The sequence below is a fragment of the Mauremys mutica genome, chromosome 20 (genome assembly GCF_020497125.1).
Source record: "Mauremys mutica isolate MM-2020 ecotype Southern chromosome 20, ASM2049712v1, whole genome shotgun sequence".
NCBI classification, from domain to species: domain Eukaryota; kingdom Metazoa; phylum Chordata; order Testudines; family Geoemydidae; genus Mauremys; species Mauremys mutica.
The window spans coordinates 4,750,311-4,773,919 of record NC_059091.1 but is presented as its reverse complement, the minus strand read 5'-3'; the positions used below and the strand labels follow the sequence as shown (position 1 = coordinate 4,773,919).

The window sequence follows — 23,609 nt, the reverse complement described above, 5'->3', positions numbered from 1 at the left end:
GAAGCCAATGGCAGGGAGGCGGGGAAGGAACGAGCCGTTTCATTGGCTGCTGCCGCAGGGAGGGCGGGACAACCCATCTCCTGTTCATTTATCTCCCACCCCCAAAGGCTGCCCTGCCCCCCCATCTCCCCCATACCATGCCCCTCCCACCTGGGAACCCAGGAGTCCTACCTCCCCTCCCCAGCTAGGAATGGAACCCAGGCATCCTGCCTCCCAGGATTTCCACTAAGGCCAGCAATAGAACCCAGGAGCCCTGAGGCCCTGTCCTGTGGCCTGCACTCTCCCATTTATTACCAATAAACCATAGAACAGGAGGATGTAGCAAAGCAAAGCCCATACTGGGCAGTGGGCCACTTGCCCATGGCCCTGTTGGATTCATATTGGCCCTGAGTAACACATGCAGGGTGCAGAGCAGAAGAGGGACCTGTCCCGCTCAGTGCAAGTCCTCGTGCCTCAGTATTTCCCCTGTACCTTCTGACAAAACCCCCATGCTATACATACAGCCATGTCTGTTTAATGGAGCCCCAAGGCTTCTCTCGGAAGGGAACATTTCTATGTAGTTACAAGGTAGGTATTATCACTTGGAAAGCACCCAGCCGTATATTCACAGCCCATGCCGGGTAAAAGTGAAGGGTGTACACATGGGTTGCTGACACACTGATCAGAAGCCAAGGAAGTGCCTCTCCCTCCCTCCTCCGCAGAAAGTGGCTGTGCCTGGGGCAGGGGCCAAGGGTGGTTCCCACAGCAGGTGCAGCCTCTAGCACCTGCAACATTTAAGACGCTGGGCATGCACACATCCATTTCTACTTAAATAAAACCCAAGGGAGAGCCTTCATTACCTCTTGAGAGAAGGTATGCAGCCTGCACATAAGCAGAGCTGCACTGCCATCTAGGGGGCCAGAGCCTACCCAAGACAGGGTGCCGGTGTACAAAATAGTTTGTAGACATTTACAGTTTAACTCTTTTTTCCCTTCACCACAATTCCCAAGGAGTGACACATGAAATCCACCTTTAATTCAAATATGAAAAGTTATGAAAAAATATATTTAGCCAAATTATAGGAACAAGGCACCATGGTGTCTCTTAAGAGAAGTTTAATGCTCTTGGTGGTTGCTTCAAGTCACTTGGCCTGCTTCAGTGGCAGAAGACCTTTTGGCTTGGAAGGCCAGGGTTCCAGGGATGGGCCTAAAACAGCCATCCTCTTAAAGATCTTTGCCTTTAGAACTTCCACTGATGGCAAGAAACTGTCCTCAGGTCTGGGGAAAAGCTAAAACCCAGCTTCTCTCCCCAGGTGGTTCGTGGTGGTGGTGGTGCTAACGACATCTTGGGTCCATATTAGTGGCAGAAAGGAGGAATCTGGCCCCCTGCACTCTCAGCTAGGCAGAGTCAACACCATTCCAGCCAGGGAGAAAGGTCCACCCTAACCTCAGCTATTCTGCTTGCTGGTGACTCTATAGATGTTAATGTTCTCATTTTCATCCCTATAGGCCAGTTCTGAAGTGAAGTGCAGCGGGAGCAGCGCCTCGTAGAACATAGCCGTGCTGTGCTCCTGCCGCATTTTGGAAGACAGGTAGATGGTTGAATGAGGGCCACAGAGGTGCTGGAGGGTCCTGATTAGTAAGGGGTACGTGTCTTTCAGGTAAACTATGTCTGCACCCAGGATGAAGTCGTAGTCTCTCAGGAACTCCTCGTGGTCCAGACCCCAGGACAGAGCACAAACTCTGGCCCGAGCCGAATGCGCTGCAGGCACATTCCTATGGACATTCTCCTGTATCTGCTCCAAAGCCAGAGGGAGATCTGTGATGGTTACATCTCCTCCTGGAAAAGACAAGAGCAACCCAGAAGGCGTAGGTGTTGGTTAGGAGAATCCAACCCTCCCGGTACGCATTATCCAGACATTGCAGAATTTTCACTGGCTTCCTGGATCCATGGTGCAACAGATCCATATTTCCCATCCCCAGGCTATCTATACATACCAGCTAATGCAGGGCTAGGGAGAGGCCCAGCACACTCAGCCAGCAGCCTCCTCTTGAGCCTACAGGCTGTACTAAATAGGAGGGCAGCTGTTATCTTTGCCATGCTATAAGCAGAGGAGGCCCTTGGACTTCCACTAAGCTGCTGATGCCATCTTGAGATGAGCAAAGTTGGGCACACCTGCGAGCTGTCACCAGCAGGCCAGTTACAAAACCTCAACAGGTCTCTCTGTACAGCGCGTCCGCATCAGGTCCCATTTAGGTGGTTAGACACTATGGTGATAGGTAGTTTAGAAATGCCACAGATCAGATGCATGACTGCCGCCTCCACCCCCACCCCATGCTTCAGCTCCGCTGTCAAGCAACTGTACATACCAAGCAGAGTGGCAAGTATGCCCACGATGCCTGTCCCAGCGCCCAGCTCAATCACCTTCTTGCCCCAGAAGTTGAGCTTCTGCTTCTCAAAATATTTACACAGAGTTAGAGCCTTCGGCGCAGAGATGAGAAGAGCAGAGGGACAGGTGGAGAATGAGGCCATCCGGTGATAGACAGGACAGGAAAACAAAAGCATAAGGGAGACAGATCCTCCTGCACTGACTCTTAATTGATAGATTTAGGGAGAAACTTAGGCTGGTTATTTCTTTAATGACCTGTTACACCTGTCTCTGAAGTACTGGCCACTGACAAAGATGGGATTCTGAATTAGATGGGCTACAGGTCTGATCTTCCATGGAAGCGCCTACAATGGATGGGATTTGCAGCTGGAGAACAGGAATTCTGGGGTAGAGGAACAACTGAGAGGCTACAGCTTCCCAAGGCCAGGGACATCTTCTGAGCCACACAAAGAGCCCCCACCTTATCTGATGAACCAGCCACTCCCCATGAATGGAGCACCAAGCCACCCTACAGGCACTGGGGTACACATCACTTTGTGCTGAGCCACCACCAGCCCCAGCTCCATGTGCTGTGGGATGCCCCAGCCCCAGAGCTCAAAGGTTTCCGACCAACTCCGACGTTCCAGCTCTCCCCACCTCCTTGCCAAGCATCCTAACTTTTCCCCCTCGACCCCTCCGCCCCTGCTCTCACCACCTCCAAGCCAGCCCTCCCCAGATCCTCCTAATCTCCCAGCTAATCCTCCCCCTGTATTTTAGGGCATCCACCCCCCAATCTCACCCCCGCACCCATCCCACACACCCCCTCCGGTACCTAACCCCCCATTTCACCTCCCCCTGCACCCAACCTCTCCCCCATTTCACCCCCCGTCCCCAGCGGGCTCCTCTGCCCCCTGACCCTCACCGCCTCCCAGACGGGCGCTGCCACCCCGAGCCGGGCCCCGTGGTGCTGGGCGATGGTTAACACGTGGCCGCAGAAGCCGTAGCGGGTCTCCTCGGGGAAGGCGTCAGCGAAGAGCCCGACCTCCCGGGGGAACACGGCCTCCAGCCCCTCGGGGGCGGCCTCCGGCGGCTCCCGGGCAGCCACCGCCCCGCCGAACTCCACGTGGCAGAAAAGCGGCTGCCTGGACGCAGCCATCTTGAGGCGGCCCCGCCCCCGCCCCCTGATTGGATAGGCGGGGCCAACCTGATGCTCCCATTGGAGGATGGGCTCCGGGGGGAGGAGCCTCGCCCTGCTCACCTGGGGCAGGTAAGTGGTCCATCATGGGCTGCTGTTCCTAGGCATTTGTTTCCGTGGGGCGTCATCATTAGCATCCAAGCGACTTGGGGCATGGAAGGGCCGAGCCCGGCCAGCCCCACTGCCCAGAGAAGGCAGCTGAGCTGGGCCACAAAGAGGGGCAGGGCCCCTGTGAAATTACCATCCACTTATTATCATGATATTGGCAGACAGGTGTTTGTCTAACCTGCTCTTAAAAATCTCCAGCGATGGAGATTCCACAACGTCCCTAGGTAATTTATTCCAGTGCTTAACCACCCTGACAGGAAGCTCTTCCTAATGTCCAACCTAAACCTCCCTTGCTGTAATTTAAGCCCACTGCTTCTTGTCCTACCCTCAGAGGTTAAGAACATTTTTTCTCCCTCCTCCTCTGTACTTTTTATGTACTTGAAAACTGTGATCATGTCCCCCGTCAGTTTTCTCTTTTCCAGACTAAACAAACCCACTTTTTTCAATCTTCCCTCCTAGGTCATGTTTTCTAGACCTTTCATCATTTTTGTTGCTCTTCTCTGGACTTTCTCCAGTTTGTCCACATCTTTCCTGAAATGTGGTGCCCAGAACTGGCCACAATACTCCAGTTGAGGCCTAATCAGCACGGAGTAGAGCGGGAGAATTACTTTTCGTGTCTTGCTTACACCACTCCTGCTAATACAGCCCAGAATGATGTTCACTTTTTTTGCAACAGAGTTATACTGTTGACTCATGTTTAGCTTGTGATCCACTATGACCCCCAGATCCCTTTCCGTAGTACTCCTTCCTAGGCAGTCATTTCCCATTTTGTGTATGTGCAACTGATTGTTCCTTCCTTAGTGGAGTACTTTGCATTGGTCCTTATTGAGTTTCATCCTGTTTACTTCAGACCATTTCTCCAGTTTGTCCAGATCATGTTGAATTATAATCCTATCCTCTAAAGCAGTAGTTCTCAACTGGGGGTCCGGGGACCCCTACGATGACTCAAGCAGGTTTCGGGGGGCCTCCAAGCAGGGCCAGCATTAGACTCGCTGGGGGCCTAGGGCAGAAAGCCGAAGGCCCACCCGATGGGCTGAAGTCCTGGTCCCTGAGCCCCGTCACCCAGGGCTGAAGCTGAAGCCTGAGCAATGTAGCTTCGTGGGGGCCCCTGTGGCATGCGGGGGAGGCAGGCATTTGCCCTGCTTGCTATCCCCTTAATGCTGGCCCTAGCTTTTATATGCAGAAAACCAGTTATTGTGGTACAAGTGGGCCATGGAGTTTTTATAGCAGAAAGAAAACGGCTGAGAACCTCTGCTCCAAAGCACTTGCAACCCCTCCCAGGTTGGTATTGTCCGCAAACATTATAAATGTGCTCTCTATGCCATTATCTAGATCATTGATGAAGATATTGAACAGAACTGGACCCAGAGCTGATTCCTGCTGGACCCCACTCATTATGCCCTTCCAGCATGACTGTGAACTACTGATAACTACTCTCTGGGAACGGTTTCCTACCAGTTATGCACCCACCTTATAGTAGCTCCATCAAGGTCCCCTCTCACAGCTCCTTCTCCCAGTGAAAGCTGAATGTCTCCTGCAATCTCTTGATTCCAGCAGTTGGAACTTTAAGACCAACACCAAGTCTCGCGAGACTCGTGATTAAATTGCAAGAGTGGGCAACGCCACACCTGCAATTACGTTAGAGGCGTGAGTGCACCGATTGGCCCCGGATGTTCAGTTTGCAGGGGCCAAAATGCTTGTGTAAATTGCACCTGTGAAGAAATGGGGACGGTGGGGGGCCATCCTTTAGAATGGTCCCCTTAAATGCAGGGAGTCTGTAGCAGCACCAGGAATAGAACCCCAATCTCCCGATCCCACTCTACTGCCCAATGCGCCAGACCTCCTACCTTTCTCATGCAGCAGAGACAAAGAGGGAGGCAAGATTGATTTTGCCCTGTTTTAAAGCACGGAGGGGTTGGCAGAGCCAGGAATTGAAGCTAGCTCTCCCAAGTCCCTTAATCACAAGGTTGTCATTCCTTTCTAACACTGCTGCCAGCTCACGCATGTGACGTGACTGTGGTTTTGCGGCGATGTTAATCCAAGTATCAGAGGGGTAGCCATGTTAGTCTGTATCCACAAAACAACGAGGAATCTGGTGGCACCTTAAAGACTAACAGATTTATTTGGGCATAAGCTTTTGTGGGTAAAAATAACCAGTCGGTTAGTCTTTAAGGTGCCACCGGACTCCTTGTTGGTTTTGATGTTAATCCAGAAGTTCTTACATACAGTAAAGAGTGTGGGTGTGTGTCAGAGACGTCCGTGTGTCCAGCGAGACCAGGAAAGGGTTCATTTGGAATGGGAATGTGTCCGGCAAGGCCATTCTGCTGCTCCCCCAATGCTCTTGTCTGCAACAGAGACAACGAGGGTTACGTTATCTCAACAGGTGCCTACCTCCCTGTGGTAGTCCTGTCCCAGCAACACGGCACCAAGGCAAATCCAGGGTGGTAAATGACACAGTTATTGGTCTAATGCGCTGCTTTTGCTCCTACAAGAAAACACTCAACAGAGTCTGCGGGGTTCTCCCTCGGCACCCTCCTTCTGAGAGTCAACAGCATAGAGACTCCTAAAAGGCAGGAGGTCCTGGCCTTAGAGCTGGGACGTTGGTGTTGGCCTGGAGCTGACAGGTGTCTATGCTAATGCATTATGGCCGAGATTTCCAAAGCTGTCTTGGGAACGTGGCTGCTCAAATCCCATCGGCAGGGGCACTAGTGGGAGAGGGGGCCTCCCCTTGGTTAGGGATACATCTGAACTTTGGGATGTTTATCTGAAGCGTCACTCGCAGCCCTTTGACTCGGATCAGAGAGCAGGAACCCCGCCCTACCTGCGACATCTCATTCTCCAGCGGAAGCCACCCGCGTCCTCTGCTGAGCCATGGGGGGGATAATGCAGTTAAATGTTAACCCGGCAGGGCAATGCTGAGGGACCCCGGCCTCCAAGCCCAGCTTGTTTGGGTGATAGAATTAGGTCAGTTAAACAGCCAGGGAGCTAATGATCAGCTACATTCTAGGCCTTTAGCCTCATAGTAGATCCCACGTGGCAGCTGGATCCTCATTGTTTTTCCATGCTTACCAGGGACGTCCGTTCCAGGCTCAGCCCGCACTCTCACAGCATCCCATGTCTGTCCAGTGAGGGACAGACCCACAATCCTTGCAGATCACTGTGGTACTAACACGGCTACCCAGGGCTAACAATCCTGGGGTGCTTTCCCCATCGTAAGTCATCTGCAGGCTCTGTTCCATTCACACATCCCAGGTTGATGGTGCAAATCGCTTCCTGGTCTTTATATAACAAAGGGTGCATCCTAAACCCCACATGGCCAGCACCAAACTCATCTTGTATCTGGTGAGGACATTTAGTTCTGTGTAATGAGATCGGAGTTAACGTTGTCTGGTGCTGGAAAAGGGGCCTGATGGGGGCTCATCACAGAAGGAATCAGAACCGGGGATGGGGTAGGTAACTTTCCGACTAGGCAACAGGATTTGCTGCTTCTTCAAGAGAGGACACAGCCCTGGGCATCAGCCCCGGGAACAAGGCCCCTGGTCCGTCTGGCACCGTAGCCTGTCTCTGACAGTGGCCAGCACCAGGTGCACCAGAGGACGGTATAAGAACCCCACAGTAGCAGATGTGGGATAATCTGCCTCCCACATTAAGTCTTATCCTGATCTCTATAGCTAGCGGCTTAAGCCTGAAGCATGAGGTTTGCTATCCCTTCCATATTCTTGTTATCCATATAAATGTCTAATCCCGTTTTTAATCTTGCCAGCTTTTGGCCTCAACAACATCCAGTGGTCATGAGTTCCACAGGCTAAGTGCACACGGTGTGAAAAAAAAAAGTATTTCTTTTGCTCAGTGATGACTTTTCCACCTTTTAGCTTAATTAAATGTCTCCTTGTTCTTGTGCTATGAGACAGGGAGAACAGCAGCTAGCTCCCAATCTACCTTCTCTAGACCAGTCATTATTTTATAGTTTCTCCTTTTATTTGTCTCCTTTCTAAGGTAAATAGAGACCAGGGACCAGATTGCACATGCCTCTGGACAAGCCAACAGGGTTTACAAGTTGCAACCCAAAGACTTCTCACGTGCCTCTTGCGACGCCCGCCATGTGTGGCTGAGCCATCTCGAGAGCCCTCCGAAGTGGAGAGCAGTGAGGAGAAGGAGCTGAATTCCCCATTCTTTCTTTCCCAGTGTAGAGCTGGGTGCAGCCAGGCGGGGAATAGCAGTGGCTGAGCGAGGCCAGGCCAGGCTTCGTCAGGTCAGAGAGGAGAGCAAACAGAAGTCCCGGCACTGTTTCTGCCAGCTTGCAAACACGCCGACGCTGTCACTGGAGGGACCCCTGCTGCCCTTGTGTTCGCTCACCCACAGCTTCTTGGAGCACACGGGGCTGCTGGTCGTACCGGGGTCCGTTACTCTTTAACAACGTCCTTTTCGCTTCTTGACGGAGGAGCCAGGCTCCTCAGTCACCGGCCCCCGAAGTGCGTCAGAGCCACGGGTCACTGGAGCGTCCTGCAGCAGCTCTTTGGCTGTTAACGTTTCTGTCGCTAATGCAGGTGGGAAGCCTATGCCAGTGGCCATGGCCATGGCGCCAGTGAGAAACCCGTGTTACAGGAATCCCAGGGCTGCCAACTTCTTGCAGGTGCTGTGGTTAGGGCAGGGGAAAGTTTCCCAGTGTTCCCTGGGGATTCTGCAAACACCATGAGAAACACAGGCTCAAGGCACCAGGTTCCTTTCTTTGTCAGTCAATTCACAGCCTCTGAGAGATCCTAGAAGATGGTGCAGATGTGGGGCTCTCCCTGACTGCATTAGCAACCTGAATTTAGCTTCTCCTGGGCCAATCATGCTCCCCACATTTGAGTGCCTGGAAAGCCACCGTGTGGTTTGCCTGTGAATTTTGGTGTCTGCTCAAGGGAGGCCCGGTTTGGCACTGCAGATGCTGTAAGAGGTGAGAGGTACATTGTGGGACATGCTGAGAAAGTCTCTCTCTCCTCACCAGCAGGGTTCCAACAGGGCTATGGGATGGAGTGGGGTGTGATTTGGGCAAGTCTGAAGGGAAACTCCAGAAAACTTCCAGAACCTCAGAACGAGTGTCCAGGCCGGGGGTTGATGGCTCATAGGCTCAAGAGTGCGAACAGGAAGCAGCCCCCTTCTTCATCACGATTCAGCTGCTTTATGGGGGTGCAGGGGTGGGGCAGATTTGCCCAATCTGATGAGCACTTCGTGCCTCACCGCCCCGTGTTTCTACGTCGGCACAGGTCCCACGGCCTCTGCTTCCTCTGCAGCTCGCCTTGCGCAAGGAGCATTTCCCGTAGAGGGTGTGACTCTTCCACGCTACCGTGGGCCCTTTGCCCAAAACGCCTTTCTCTGAACGGAAGCCCGGCTTTCGAGTCCAGTAACGTGAACAGCCGGGAAGTGCCCCACATCTGCACCGTCTTCTAGGATCTCTCAGAGGCTGTGAATGCTCTCTACCCATGAGTCACCTCAGTTACCATGAAGTAGAGGAGGATACCATTTGACCACAAAGGCTTGTTGCACAACCCCACAGATGGTGAGTTCCCGTTCCTGTCAAGATGTCAGGACCCTCGAGTGCTCAGGCTACCCGTCTCCTTCCAGGAAGCACCAAGAACTACAGCAAAACATCTCAGATGAAGTCCTGAGAGAGGAAGAAACTTCCCGTCTGGCTCCCAGCAGAGAGATCACGAGAAAGATGCGGGGCCGTGGCAAAATCCGTCCCATGACACTGTGGTTCTCCTGGCAATGGAGGGCTTGTGCAAGGACCTCGAAAAGGAAGACCAGTTTGGTATAGCAACCAGGTTCCTCCCTTATCCACCGTTACATTTTCCTGTCATACACGTACACAGAGATGATCATCTTCAGAGCATCCCAGGCAGGGCCGCGAGTCTCTCTCTGCTGTACAATGCACCTGTTTGCTTCTGCAGCAATGCCATAAAAGCCGCACAAGGTGACGGCCATGTGGGGAGGAGAGGGATTGATGGGGAGCCCCTATATTTCCTTGGGAAAGCAGAAGGAGAAATTTGTTTCTTCCCATATCTATCAGGCTGGAGCAGCCCTGAGACACCGGAGAGGGGAGATGACAGAGCTGGAAAGATGGCTGCGGAGATCATTTCAACCTGTTCTCAAACACCTACCTACTTTGGAGCTGGGACTGCACCACAGACATGGGAACACAGAATTTGCCCTGTTGGATCAGCCTGCTGGTTCATCTAGTTCAGTTCTCTGACTCTAACCATGCTTAATATTTGATGCCGCAGGGGAAGTGTCACACACATACAAAATGCACCTGGCCATTTGTGCACAATTCCTTCCTGACCCTGCTGGGATCAGTCTGTGCCCCACTGAAGCATGAGAGTTGGTTACTCCACTTCTATCACATCTGCAAACGTTGACCTAGCCCACAAAATTATGTCTCGTCACCGCTGATAGTAACAAGACTCCTAAATCCTCTGTGGGCGTTTCAAGAGAATATTGCAAAAGTCCCATCCCAAACGCTTCCTGCGTTGGGAGCCACGATATCATTTTTTGGGTCTAATGCGCGAGTTTTTCACCATGGATGAATTCTTACTGGGACTGATGAGAAATAATTGAGAATCACCCAGTTTCAGCCCTGCACCCTGCTTTGGATAGAACCAGCATTTAATTAACTTTGGAACCAGGGTGGCATGGAACGTGCCATTTCAGGATGAAGTGTCCAGCGCAGAACCATGCTGACTATGGTAATTCCTTCTGCCTGGATTCCCAGTACAGTGGTGTGCCCCAAGGGCAATGTATATTCGTGTCCCTCTGACTCACCGAGAGACACTCAGCAGGCATGTGGTCTGTCCTTAGGCTGCAGCTGTATTGTTCAGAGTGAAAGCGACATGTTCCCCTACACGAATATCATACTACAGTAATCTGCAGGGCTGCGTGATAATGACACCAGTATGATTCAATCCATATCACAGGATACCGGTGCAACTTTTTAATAAAGGCACAGTCAGAAATACCCACATAAGAGAACACTAAGGGACACTGTTTTGCCACATCCAGGCAGCTCCAGTAGCATGTATCTGGACTAATTTTGGAAATTAAACACTAGTTACATTTCTTTTAATGAATGGAAGTTGGCAGCCAGGGCTGGTGCAAGGATGCTTCGCGCCCTAGGCGAATCTTCCACCTTGCACGCCCCCCCTGCCCTGAGGCACCCCCGCCCCCCGGCAGCTCCCCCCCTCCACCCTGAGGTGCCCCCCCTGGCAGCTCTCCCCCTCCACCCTGAGACCGCCCCCTTGTGGCAGCTCCCTACCCCCCACCCTCCGCCCTAAGGCACCCCCCCGCCCCAGATCATCCCTGCTCTGCGCACAAGCACCCCGAGCATGAGCACCCCGAGCACCCCATGGCTGCTTCACTTCTCCTGCCTCCCAGGCTTGCAGAGCCTAAGCTGATTGGCGCCGCAAGCCTGGGAGGCGGGAGAAGTGAAGCAGCCACGGTGTGCTCGGGGAGGAGGCGGGGCGGGGGTGAGCTGGGGCGGGGAGTTCCCCTGCGTGCCGCTCCCCCCTTACTTGCTGCAGGCAGCCCTCCTCGCGCTCCCCTCCCCATCTCCCTCCGTCTCAATGCCGGCGGCGACTGGGACGTCCGAAGATCCGGCCACTGCGGTCGCTGCCGAAGAAAATGGCGCCCCCCCAAATCCCAGCACCCTAGGCGACCACCTAGGTCGCCTAAATGGTTGCACCGGCCCTGTTGGCAGCTAGTTACCCAGTCACAGTTTGGAAGCAGGTTACTTTTCAGAGCCTCAGGGAGCAGAAAAGAGCTCTGTCAGATCCTGGTTATTTAAAACAAAATAAATAAAGCTGCTTTCGAGATTGTCTGCCAGGTACATGGCACATCCGGGCTCTGGTAGTGAGTGACAGAGTGAGGACGCAAACCAATCAGTTCTCCCTGGCAGCGCTGTCCTGGCTCATTGCTGGCTCTGCCACTTTCTTACTGTGTGAGCTCCCATCTCTGGGCCTCAGTTTTGCCAGGGGAAGCTGTGAGGTTTGATTCATGAATTGTTTGTAAAGTGCTTTCAGGTGCGAGGAAAGGGATCCGGGGCCATGCAAGGAGCTATCAATAACAAGGCAAGGCAGGAAACGCCATGGAAAGCAGGCAGCCTTTGTCCTTTGCAAAATCCTACCCAACTCCCCCATTTCCTCAGAATTCCTATGCATTTTGCTAATTGCTCATTAATTTGAAAAGATGTGAACAGCCAAAGGCCCAAGGTGCATGACTCATAATTATCGTCAACCCCAAAATTCCCCCTATGGATTGGTTTCCAGTAATGTCTTGGCCACATCCCATGTGTCAGCCCCAGGGGGAAGATGTGCATGTGTGTGTGTGTGGGGGGGGGGGGGTTCCTTATAGTTGCATCTCTTCCTCTTTTACTCTCATTGTAGATCTCTGTCCCTCACCCCTCTGTGGGCTGGTTCCCAGATCTAGGCCACATCCAAGCTGCCCATCATCAGACCCGATCTGTAACTAAGCTCAAGCCCTGGTTGTCTGCTTGAGCAAATTCTGTAGCCAGGGCCGGCTCCAGACCCCAGCGCGCCAAGCGCGCGCTTGGGGCGGCATTTTGCCGGCAGGGCGGCAGCCGGCTCCGGTGGACCTTCCGCAGTCATGCCGCGGCTTCGGGGGACCTCCCGCAGGCATGACTGCGGAGGGTTCGCTGGTCCCGCGGCTCGGGTGCACCTCCTGCAGACGTGCCTGCGGAAGCTCCACCGGGAGCCGCGGGACCAGCGGAACCTCCGCAGGCACGTCTGCCAGAGGTCCCCCGGAGCCGCGGGACCGGCACCGCCAGAGCGCGCCCCGCGGCGCGCCGCCCTGCTTGGGGCGGCGGGATTCCTAGAGCCGCCCCTGTCTGTAGCTGTGATTCACCAGCTCATGCAGCTTCACCAGTGGTAGCCAGATGGGGCAGATGACATGGTGATAAAAAACACATGTACCTTCTTTAATCTACAGCTTCCTCCGGTGGAGCTGCAGCTAAGAAATCTGCTAGTGTAAGAAACAACCTGTGGGTGCAACTATGTTGCTAGGTGTGTGTGGTTAAGGTCTCTGCACATCCCTCTGCACATCCCTGTAACCCCCCTCAGAACCTCAGCAGCTCTGTCCATGCTGGGGTTTTAGGGAAATTCTCTCACTGGACAGTTTGTGGGTGGGGTGTTGGTGGGGTTGTAGGGAGGTGCCTGGAGGGGATCATTGGGGTGGGTGTTCAGTGGATTTGAGGGCAGCTAGATGAGTTTGGGGATCAATGAGGATGGGGGGGGGTCAGCGGATTTGGGTTAGGAGGGCTGGTGGAGGTAGAAGTCGGGTCAGTAGGATGCAGGGGCGGTTCCAGGCACCAGCACGCCAAGCGCGTGCCTGGGGCAGCAAGTCATGGGGGGCGCTCTGCCGGTCGCCGCGAGGGCGGCAGGCAGGTTGCCTTTGGTGGCATGCCTGCGGAAGATCCGCTGGTCCCGCGGCTTCGGCGGACCTCCCCCAGGCGTGCTGCCAAATCCGCGGGACTGGGGACCTCCCGCAGGCAAGCCGCCGAAGGCAGCCTGCCTGCCATGCTTGGGGTGGCAAAATACCTAGAGCCGCCCCTGGTAGGATGGCGGTTGGGGGACGAGTGAGTTTGGGTTCAGAGGGGTTGGAAGTCATAAGAACGGCCACATTGGGTCAGACCAAAGGTCCATCTAGCCCAGTGTCCTGTCTTCTGACAGTGGCCAAGGCCAGGTGCTTCAGCGGGAATGAACAGAACAGGTAAGATCGTCAAGTGATTCAAGAGTCAGGGGGCTCACTGGGTCTGGGGTCAATAGGATGAGGGTTGGTGGACCAATGGATTTGGGCTGGGGGTCAGTGGGGTGGTAGTGGGGGGTTAGTAGGATGGGGGTTGGAGGGGCAGTGAGTTTGCATTGGGGGTTAGTAGGAGGGGGGATGGTTCTGAAGGTCAATAGGATGGGTTGGGGTTCAGCGGGGCTGGGATGGGGCGTCATGGGTTTGGGTTCAGAAGGGGTGACGGTCAGAGGAGCTGGGGGTTAATAGGATGGAAGGTCAGTGGGTGGAGATGGGGGTCAGTAGGATGGAGGGTGGGGGGGTCAGTGGGGTGGGGCTGGGGTCAGTAGGATGTGGGTTGTGGGTCAGTGGGTGGGGCTGAGGGTCCGTAGGGTGGAGGTGGGGGGGTCAGTGGGTGGGGCTGAGGGTCAGTAGGATGGAGGTTGGGGGGGTCAGTGGGTGGGGCTGAGGGTCAGTAGGATGGAGGTTGGGGGGGTCAGTAGCATGTGGGTTGTGGGTCAGTGGGTGGGGCTGAGGGTCAGTAGGGTGGAGGTTGGGGGTCAGTGGGCTGGGGTGGGTCTCAGGGGCGGGGCTGGGGTCAGTAGGATGGGGTTGAGGAGGGGCTGCGGGGTCAGTGGGCGGGGCTGGGGCTCAGAGGGGTGGGGGCGGGGGTCAGTAGGATGAGGGTTGGGGAGTCAGTGGGGTGGGGCTGGGGTCAGTAGGATGTGGGTTGTGGGTCAGTGGGTGGGGCTGAGGGTCAGTGGGCTGGGGTGGGTCTCAGTGGGGTGGGGGCGGGGTCAGGAGGATGTGGGTTGAGGAGGGGCTGCGGGGTCAGTGGGCGGGGCTGGGGCTCAGAGGGGCGGGGCTGCGGGGTCAGTGGGCGGGGCTGGGGCGAGGCAGGTGACACCTGCCCGGGGGGCCAAGGCCTGGCTGGGCGGGGGCCGAGGCTGGGCCGAGGCCCTTTAAAGCAGGGGGGCGCGCGCGCGGGCTGGTGGCGGCGCGTTTCCTGTGACGTTTAGTTCCCGCGACTCCAGCTGTGGCCGCGCCGCGCGGGCTCCACGTGGGTGGCGGGCCTGGCCCGGCGCGGGGTCCCGGGGGCGCCATGGCGGGGGCCCCGCCCCAGAAGCGCTTCTACCGGCAGCGGGCTCACTCCAACCCCCTGGCGGACCACACGCTGCGCTAGTGAGTGGGGGGGGTCCAGAGCCCCCACCCCAGGAGCCCCCCAACCCTGGGAGCCTCCCGCCCCATTGAACCCCAAATGCCCCGGGGAGCCCCCTTCTTCCTGCCCCCTTCCCATTTTGGGGCCCCTCGACCCCGAATTCACTGTGCCCTGGGGCAAGCCCCGGATCTCACCCTTCCTCATCCTGAGGGGGGAGGCGCCCTGAGCTCCCTGTCTTCTGAAAGAGCCCTCCTGATCCTCCCCCCCGCCCCTCGTGGGAGAGCCCCTGGGCTGGGAGAGAGCCCCCTCACCTGGAGCTCTGTATGTATCCAAGCAGGCCTCTTTCCCGCCCCCGGGGAACTAATCAGGGTGCAAATGGCATAACCCAGCTGGGTTTGTCTTGACTAGGATGTGCAAGAACGTGTGCGCTGACATTTTGTAAATCTGCGTAGACAGGGAATGCTCCCTTCAGGTTCTCGCTGGTGGAACTGAAGCTGTGCCTAGGGTAGCGTGTGTTTAAAAAGTTACACTGAGGCTAGGCCTACCCTACCCAAGCGTGTGCCAGCCCACAGTGTCTGTCGGGGGGGGGGGGGGGGGATATGAGAGGAGCTGTGATTTTTGACTAACACAGCTGTCCAGTAAAAGCGTGAATGTTGTTACACAGACCAAATCCTGCTTTTATCGGTATTGCTCGTCTCGCTCAGGGAGACTGAAATAAGCTCTAGCAGCAAAAGTGCAGTTGTGTCCCTATAAGCAGTATTTGCTTCTAGTGCAAAACCTTCCAAGTGTTGACCTGACATGCTTTTATTGACTCTCTTGTTCCAACAATAGCATTTAAAGCCTACTTGGGAGGACTCCTAAGAGGCTGCTAGTGATGTCCACGTGTTAGTATGTTTACATACATCTTTCAGAGTGTTTAAGAAAACACTGTTGATTTGTTACTTCCTAAAGCACCTGTGATGTGCTGTCAGGTCGCAGAGGAAGAGGCAGTCCCTGCCCAAAGAGCTCACAATGCAGAGAGGAGCTGGGACAGTTAGGTGGAGAAACACCCTCTAACGCCAAGTTAGATTAGGCTCCCCCTGACTCATTCCCTGGGGTCAGGATTGGTCCCTGAAATCTTTGGGTGTTTGTGCAGCTTGAAGTGGTCCAAGCAAGGACATTTTTAGCCCATTGGGAAGTTATTGCACAGCTTAAATCCCCTCACCAGTGAAATAGCTGCTTTCCTGTCCTCTCTTGTAATCCAGCTCTGTCCCTGCCCCTCTCTTTTAGTCCCCACAAAACCCGAGGAAATGAACTGGGCTGAGCACTACCCTGAGTTCTTCGCCCCGTTGACCAAAGATGACCGTCACGATGACCCGAAGGACTCCGAGGAGAGAGCGAAGCCCGCGGCACAAGTCGAATTCGCTGATATTGGCTGCGGTTATGGGGGCTTGTTGGGTAAATTCCCAGCGCTGCTTTTCCGTCCATCTGGACGCAGCAGGTTCTAGATGGGCGGGTGTGGTCGAGGCTGCTGTGGCGGGATGGTCCTGAGGGGGGTGCGGGTTTGCTCAGGGAAGCCTCTTCCTCCTCCAGATTCGGGTCCATGCCTGACTTCATGCTGTGAGTCTAGAGAGCATCTTGGGCACGTCGCTCTCCGTCTCTCGACCGCCGTGTGTCCCAAAGTACCTGGTGTGGAACTATGCATGCTTAGCTGGGGCCTGGCGCTGACTCAGCAAAACTAGCTCCTTGATCTGCTCTGTGCAGAGCTCAGACCCGATGCGGGAAATCGGAAACAGGTTACGCTGTCGGTGGTGTGGATCAGGGAGAGCAGGTGACCTGGGCTGTCTCACCCTGGTGTCCCTATAGATTCTGTTACCAGGCTTTTCCCACTGCCTCTCCCTGAGCAAGTGGGAATGACCTTTCTGATACCCTAGCTCCCATCTTTGGGAGGCAGGTGAGTTTTCCCCAGGTAGCCGCTCTGGGGTTTATTGTTCTGAACAGTTGCCTCTGTCTGGGATTCCCCGGCCCTGGCTCTGTCCTGAGAGCAGATGGTAATTCCTCTTTCATCTTTTACAGTCGAGTTGTCACCCCTCTTCCCCAACACCTTAATGCTGGGCCTGGAGATCCGAGTGAAGGTCTCGGATTACGTCCGCGACCGGATCCAGTCTCTGAGAGCATCCCACCCCGGGCAGTACCAGAACATCGCCTGTATCCGCAGCAACGCCATGAAGCACCTGCCCAACTTCTTTCACAAGGGGCAGGTGAGGTGCCAGGGGCCTTGCGGCTCCGCCACTGCTGTCCTCGGCAGTCATATATAGAACCTCCTGGTTTCAATCCTTGCCATCCTTGGGGAGCACGCAGCCCTCGCTCCCCACCCCTCAAATCCTGGGAACTGCTTAAGAGGATAGATAAGCTTCGGTAAGACACCCATCACCGTGGTGTCTGGGCACCCCTTTGTCTACTCCCATTTGAAGGAAAATCGCTGTTGAACAAAAGGCTCTTTAGCTTCCCACTTGAAAAGAGGAAACCCCAACCCTGAATGTGCTTTAAACAAGCTGTAACTCAGTGGCGGGGAAAACCCCAACCCAAATCGGTCCCGGAGACACTGACACTGGCTGGGGGCTGCTCCCGTAACTACAGTGATACCCCCTCCTGCCTGAGGAGGGAGGGGTGAGCAGGTTCCTCTGATAACTGCAGTACTGATGGAGTTAACAGGCCCAGGAGGATGGGGCCGGTCAGCCAGAGAATGCATCCGCGGCCAGGGTGATCTCAATGGGGCAAGGAGGCATTGGCGCTGCTAGCTACGGTGACTAGAAGGGCTCACTGTCTTCCCCCCTCTCCACCCTGCCGGGGTTGCCCCCCCCATGTTTGCAGCTGGCCAAGATGTTCTTCCTTTTCCCGGATCCGCACTTCAAGAAGACCAAGCACAAGTGGCGGATCATCAGCTCTACGCTGCTGGCTGAATACGCCTATGTCCTGCGCGTTGGGGTGAGTTGGGATCGGTCGCTGGCGGGGGCGCTGAGGCTTGCGTGGGATCTCTGGTTACGGGAAGCCTCTCTGCCTAGGGAAAGAGCCCCTCCTCCCCGCCCCCCCAAAAAAAGAAAGGGGTTCACATTGTTCCTAAATTAACCAGCAGGGTGGGGACGGGTTCCGTTTATTGCAAGGGTCAGCGATGAGGCACAGGTTTCCTGGAACGTGCCGATCGCAGACCTCTGGGCCGTTCCACAGACGATTTCCTAGGACTCCGAGTCTGCCCTCAACCAACAGCGTTTGTAGGTTTCTATCAAACCCAGCTGTGCCTCAAGGGCATGGTGAGTAAGCCCCACTTACTGCATGGGTCCCAGCACGGAGGGATTGGCCTTTGCCCTGCTTCCTGCAGAGCTGTGCTGGGAGGGCTTCCAGTTGGCAGAGCAAGCCCGTTGCCTGCCCTCGGCAGCTCCCACCTGCCCGCTCATGACTTAGCTGCCTCGGGCAACCCGTCTGCTCCTTCCTGTGCCGTCACCTGGGGATCGTAACCAGCAGATCAAATTGAGGTGATGAATAGGTGTAGGCCCCACCCTGCCCGGCTGGGTGAGTCACAGGCAAATCCGCTAACATCTCCCCATGGTGCCAACCCCAGGGGCAGGGCTATGGTTGCCAAGCCTCCATGATTGTCCTGGAGTCTCTAGGAATGAAAGATGGATCTTTAATTGAAGATGATGCCGTATGATGAAACATCCAGGAATATGTCCCGCCAAAACTGGCAACCCTGGAGTGACGTGCGGGGGGGAGGCCAATGGATGAGGTGAGGAAGCAGCCTCATGAATTATTCAAGAGAGCATAATTGCCTTGGCTAATTAGAGTTGGCGCCTCAGATAACCTTGAGCACAAGCTGGTCTGAGCAGAGATTACCCCCTCCCCATCAGGGCCCTGAGCTTTTGGTGGTTGCGGAAAGTTCCTTTCTATGGCATGAGCCATTTGGGTTCTCGGGTTTTACTGCCGCATGGCTGGGATGGGGCGACAGACGGGAGTAGGTGTCTGCGTAGGTGTCTGGTGGCCCCTCCACATCCCCTCTTTGCTGGGCTGGTCCCAGCTAGCTGGATCCTCAGGCTGCTCCCTCCCTCCCTCCCTCTCGCACAGGGCCTGGTGTATACCATCACCGACGTGGAAGAGGTGCACGAGTGGATGGTCGGGCACTTCAGCGGGCACCCGCTCTTCGTCCAGGTGCCCTTGGAGGACTTGGTAAGAGCGAGGGTTGCGGGTGCCGGGAGGGGAGAGGAAGGAGCTCGAAAGGGGAATGTTTGCACTACCCGCGGGGCCTGCACCCATCCTGGGCTGACTCAATCTGCAAAAGGTTCTTCCCTCGTCCTGGGGTTTCCAAGAAGCCTGCAGAAGCTGGAAAGTGAAACCTGGTCCCACACCAAAACCTCTTCTCTTTTCAGGTTCACACACTGGCTGCTTATTACAGGCTTGCGTGGGGGGAGGGGGCGCTGTTGCTAGAGAGACCCCCGGCGTCTGTCCTGTTGCTAGGAAGCCCCCGGTGATGGACGTGACTAAAGACGCTGGATTTCAGGACCCAGCCAGTGTCCCCTGCTGCCGTTCGCCTGGGCTATATGGCTCATGCTTGGGCCACGGGGGTCCATCCTGGTGGTGGATCGACCGGCTGCCCCCAGCTCAGCCAGGCAGAGCCAGTCGCCGTTGGCTCACACGGTTTGATGCCTGCTCGGGTCTAATCTCCTCTGTGCAGGGACGGGGCCGGATGTGATGGAAGCAGCTGGACCACATGCCCGTTACGCTGCAGACAAGCCAGGCTGATGGAGTCCCCTGGGGAAGGGGAGGCATCGGCCGGTCGGCAGCTTATGTGGTAACCACCCTTTCTCCAACAGGGCAGCGATCCTATCGTGGGGCACCTGGGGACCTCCACCGAGGAGGGAAAGAAAGTCCAACGGAACGGCGGCAAGACCTTCCCTGCCGTCTTCCGGCGCATCGAAGCCGGAGCCCTGCAGGGGGCGCTTGGCACAGAGCCGTGCCAGGGGGCTCCGAACACGTGACTGTGGAGCCAAGAGACGGATCGTCACGGACCGCGTCCTGCAGCCGTGCAGCGTTCCGGGGAGGCCTGTGCCCCTCGCCTGGTGCTGCCGGGGCAGACGGGCTGGTGGCCTGGCCTGGAGCACGACGCCGGCGGCAGCCCTCGATGCCGTGAATATGGGGAGGCTGGTGCCTCTCCTAACGAGAAACGCATCAGGAGTGTCCCAAGCATCCCCTTGAGCCCTGCCTGCTGCTGCCCACGAACTCCCGGAGCCGTTGCTTTTACTTCTGAGACTGTGCCAGGCAGGGGCCGGCTGCAGCTTCACTCACGTTCGATTTCTGAATAAAACGTGAACTCATGGCCCGGGCTGGACTCTGTGGGTCGCTGCGGGGCGGTTGGATGGTGAGCCAGGGATCTAGTGGTAAAAAGGGGTTTGTCGCCCAGGCCCAGGCTTGGAAGTGGCACTGGGTGTCAACCCCTTGTGGGCTCACCCTGTTCCCGTCCTGCGACCTGGCTGCTCCTTGAGCCGCCTGAAACCAGCCAGGGCTCCGTCTGCAGCGCGGCCTGTTCTCTGGGCACTTCTCTCCAGCCCAGGCCAGCGGGTGAGGGGAGCCGACCCCGCCGAGCGCTAATGGTGATTTGCCGCCTTTAGTCTCCTGCCGGGTGAGACTGTTGTGCAGCCGTGCACTGGTGTCCCCTGAGCCCTGCTGTGGAGCTGCAAGCGGGACAGTCTGTGCAGGGGCGGCTCTAGGTATTTTGCCGCCTCAAGCATGGCAGGCAGGCTGCCTTCGGCGGCTTGCCTGCGGGAGGTCCCCGGTCCCGCGGATTTGGTGGCAGCCTGCAGGTGGTCCACCGAAGCCACAGGACCAGCGGACCCTCCACAGGCATGTCGCCGAAGGCAACCTGCCTGCCGCCCTCGCGGCGACCGGCAGAGCACCCCCCGTGGCTTGCCGCCCCAGGCACGCGCTTGGTGTGCTGGTGCCTGGAGCCGCCCCTGAGTCTGTGATACTCCCTGCTATGAGAAATGGTGGTGTGTGTGTGGGGGATGGGACACAAGCTTAATCCATCAGGGGATCCTACCCCTATGGAGACAGAGAAGCCGACTTCGGCCTCCTCTTGCTTAGACTAGGTTCTTTGGGGCAAGGGCTGTCTTCGTTATGTGTGTACAGCCCCTAGCGCGGGGGCCTCCTGCTCTCAGTCTAGGCTCTGCTATTACCACCAGCTGAACCCATGACAGGGCCTTACCTCCTTGGGCCCCTGCCTCAGTTTCCACACTCCTGGGGTTTTCTATCGCACCTGCTTGTGCAGGCCGAATGTACATCCTGCCACCATAGGGTTAAAACAACTCCGCTCCAGCAAGGGGGTCTTCGCTGGTTTGAGGTGGGGGTGTCCCTAGAGAGCCACTGCCCGGGCTACTATAGAGTGATTCTGGCTAGCTGACCCAGCTGCAGGCCCGGGCCATCGCCTGCGTGGAATAACATGAAACCCTGTGACAATCCAGCTCTTACATTGTGGATCTTCCCTGTGCAGGCCCCGGCTGGGGGTGGTTACCAGCTTTCTCCTCCCCACCCCTGGAACCAGTCCGTTGTCCAGTCTGTCTGTGCTTCACCTCCCTGCCTGCCCCAGAGCACCCTGCCAGCACTGGTTGCTAGCCACCGAGTCCGGCCATGTCTGCAGCTTTGGTATCTCCAGCCATGGGCTGCAGGACCCTGTTGGGGGGTGAGGGGTGGTCTGGGTTGTGGTCCCTAGGGGGGTGAATTCCATTGTTGTTGCCTGTGCAATGAGTGTTGCTTCCTATGTTGCAAGTTGGGTAATTCCCAAGGATCTGGCCGGGAAGGTGGGCCGGGCAGGGTCAGTCGGGGTGGAGCCTGGAACTTCCCAAGCAGGAGCCTTCCAACAATCAGCCTGAGAACTACAGAAACTGAGCGGGCGTTGCCTCACGCGGGGAAAGGCGAATTCCTTGGCTCACGTGCGCCTGGGAACGAGGCTCTGCCTCATCCCTCTGACCCTCCTCCGGCCAGGGGGGTCAGTTCAGCTGGAGGAGGCCCCGCTTCCCTGGGCAATGAGTAAGCAAGGGAGTAGCCCTGGCCTGTCCCCAGTGGTCGCCGTGTTGGGCTCCCCCAATGGAGGGGCTGGGGAAAGCAGGGGCTGGCCGTGGGGTGTTCCTTGCCCTACCCGCCAGCTGCCTGAGGTGCCTCAACCATGGGCTTGGGAAGCTGCTGTTATCTGGGGGGGGGAGGATCATCTAACTGGTGTAGGCCGGGGCCTACCGAAGCCTAGGCAGATGCTGTGAAACCCGCTACCCTGCTCAACGGGACTTGACTTCCAAGGGGGCCGGGATCCCAAGAGCCCGGCTCAAGGGCGGCTCCGCTAGACCCTCCCCCTTCCTGCCATTCCCCTCCCCTCGAGTGGATGGGGAGGGGGGAAAAAGGGCTGGAAAGTCCCCCGCTTTCTGTGGGGCTGGTGGGAAGCCAGGGCCTTGGCGGTTTGAGGCTTTCAGTGAATGGAGAATGCAGCGAGCGACATCTGCCTCCAAGCCTGAGTCACTGGTCTAATTTCCCCTGGGTGTTGCTCTGCGGGGGCCCAGTCGAGCCGAGGGGGAGGGGCAGATTCCCATGCAGCTGGACGGTTGCTCCTTAGTTCGGCAAAGTGGATGAAAATTTGGCTCCCTGCCTCCAGTGGGTGTTGGGCCTTGTAGGAGACCCCCCCCACCACCACCACTTGTGGAACCAATTATCCCCCCTCGGGGGTGGGGGGTGGGGTGGGATCTCAGCAGTTTCTCATCAAATGGAAGTGGCTCCAGAGGGCAGGTTCCTTGCAGGGGCCCGGGAGACTTGGCCTCGGGCACCCTGGAAAGGCCGAGCCTGGGGCCGCTGCGGGCTGCCCGTTGAGCCGAGCATTGCGCCATGTGCCTGTGCTGGGCTCTTTCTGCTGCTTCCTGGTGCCCGGCTCCTCCTTGCTGCTCGTGGTGCTGGGCTGCTCGGGGGGGGGGGGGGGCAGGCTGGGGAAGAGGATGGGAGCCACCTTGCTCGCGGCCTACCGGCAAACCGTGGCCTGGGAGCCCTTAGGCACCTGCAGATCTTCTGGGGATGTGGTGAGGGGCCTTTGCTCTGGAAGGGGCAGGGGGGAATTCTCAGCTGCCAAGTGGGCGAAAGGGGGATTCATCGATTGCAGCTTGGAAGGTCACGGAGCGTAGCCACAAGAGGGAAGTGGCCCCGATTGGGTCTGTCTGGCCTGGTGCTTCCTGAATGTGGTCCCAGTGGGCTGCACCCCTGGGCTACCTCCCCTTGCATCAGGCGCCTTGCCGAGAAGCAACCCAGCACCTGGTTTGCAGGATCCTGGCCCCGCACAGCTGCCAAGGAACCTCCAACGGGGGCTGGGCTGCTAAGGAGCAGACCAAGTGGAGCTATGCAGACAGCAACCAAGCTGCAAACTCTCCCACTGCCCCCGAAAGGGTTAAAGTTAAGAAATGTCCCTTAATGGAAGGCAGGGAACGGAGTGGACCCAGACCGAGAGCACCGGTAATGGAACAGCGAGTAGAAATACTTTCTATTGTGCCTGGGGAGAATGCGGGTGCGGTGAGAGGGACTCGCTGCCTGGGCTCGGCACGGCTCCCCTCGCCTCCTCATGTCAAGTGGCCTTGGGCCGCTCGCTCTGGACTGTGGTTTCAGATGCATTTTCCTGGCTTTGAACAGGGAGAGGAAGGAGAATGCAGCCTTGAAGCGCGATGGGCCCCGCCGGGAGCGGAGATGCGAAACACGGGTAGAGCCATGCAGCTTAGCCAGCGTGCTGGGAGGTTGTCGCTGTCGGCATTTGGGGGCTCGGTGGAGTGGCTGGTCACTAAGTCAGCGCTGTGGGAAGGGGCAACTTGTCGGAGCCGGGGGGGGTTAACTCTTTGGGAAACAAGGCAAGTTGGGCCCCCAACATCACTGGCCATGTAACGAAGCCTGTAGCCAGTTGCAAAAGGCCAGATTCTCCCCTGTAGCTTGGGCAGCTCTGACACCCCTGCAAAAGGGGGGGTGAGTTTTTCTCATTCTGG

At 56.6% G+C, this 23,609-nt stretch overlaps 2 protein-coding genes across 2 annotated transcripts; one reads left to right on the top strand and one right to left on the bottom strand.

Annotated features, from left to right (window-relative positions):
• Positions 1 to 981: 981 nt before the first annotated feature.
• EEF1AKMT3 (EEF1A lysine methyltransferase 3) lies at positions 982 to 3,515 on the bottom strand. The gene is made up of 3 exons (XM_044994367.1): positions 3,270 to 3,515; positions 2,349 to 2,460; positions 982 to 1,818 (listed from the first exon to the last, which is right to left on the bottom strand). The coding sequence occupies exons 1-3, from the start codon at positions 3,501 to 3,503 to the stop codon at positions 1,427 to 1,429; spliced, it is 738 nt and encodes a 245-aa protein (XP_044850302.1). The 5' UTR covers positions 3,504 to 3,515; the 3' UTR covers positions 982 to 1,426.
• Positions 3,516 to 14,407: 10,892 nt separating this feature from the next.
• Positions 14,408 to 19,928, top strand: METTL1 (methyltransferase 1, tRNA methylguanosine). The gene is made up of 6 exons (XM_044994379.1): positions 14,408 to 14,606; positions 15,854 to 16,020; positions 16,639 to 16,823; positions 17,437 to 17,550; positions 18,682 to 18,783; positions 19,428 to 19,928. The coding sequence occupies exons 1-6, from the start codon at positions 14,527 to 14,529 to the stop codon at positions 19,590 to 19,592; spliced, it is 813 nt and encodes a 270-aa protein (XP_044850314.1). The 5' UTR covers positions 14,408 to 14,526; the 3' UTR covers positions 19,593 to 19,928.
• The last annotated feature ends 3,681 nt before the right edge of the window (positions 19,929 to 23,609 follow it).

Coding starts and splice junctions, on each gene's coding strand:
- EEF1AKMT3 (XM_044994367.1), bottom strand. CDS start 3,503: ATGGCTGCGTCCAGGCAGCCGCTTTTCTGCCACGTGGAGTTCGGCGGG. Junction 2,461..3,269: donor CAGCGCCCGTCTGGGAGGCG/GTGAGGGTCAGG, acceptor TCTGCGCCGAAG/GCTCTAACTCTGTGTAAATA. Junction 1,819..2,348: donor CATACTTGCCACTCTGCTTG/GTATGTACAGTT, acceptor TGTCTTTTCCAG/GAGGAGATGTAACCATCACA.
- METTL1 (XM_044994379.1), top strand. CDS start 14,527: ATGGCGGGGGCCCCGCCCCAGAAGCGCTTCTACCGGCAGCGGGCTCAC. Junction 16,824..17,436: donor ACTTCTTTCACAAGGGGCAG/GTGAGGTGCCAG, acceptor CCATGTTTGCAG/CTGGCCAAGATGTTCTTCCT. Junction 17,551..18,681: donor CCTATGTCCTGCGCGTTGGG/GTGAGTTGGGAT, acceptor CCTCTCGCACAG/GGCCTGGTGTATACCATCAC.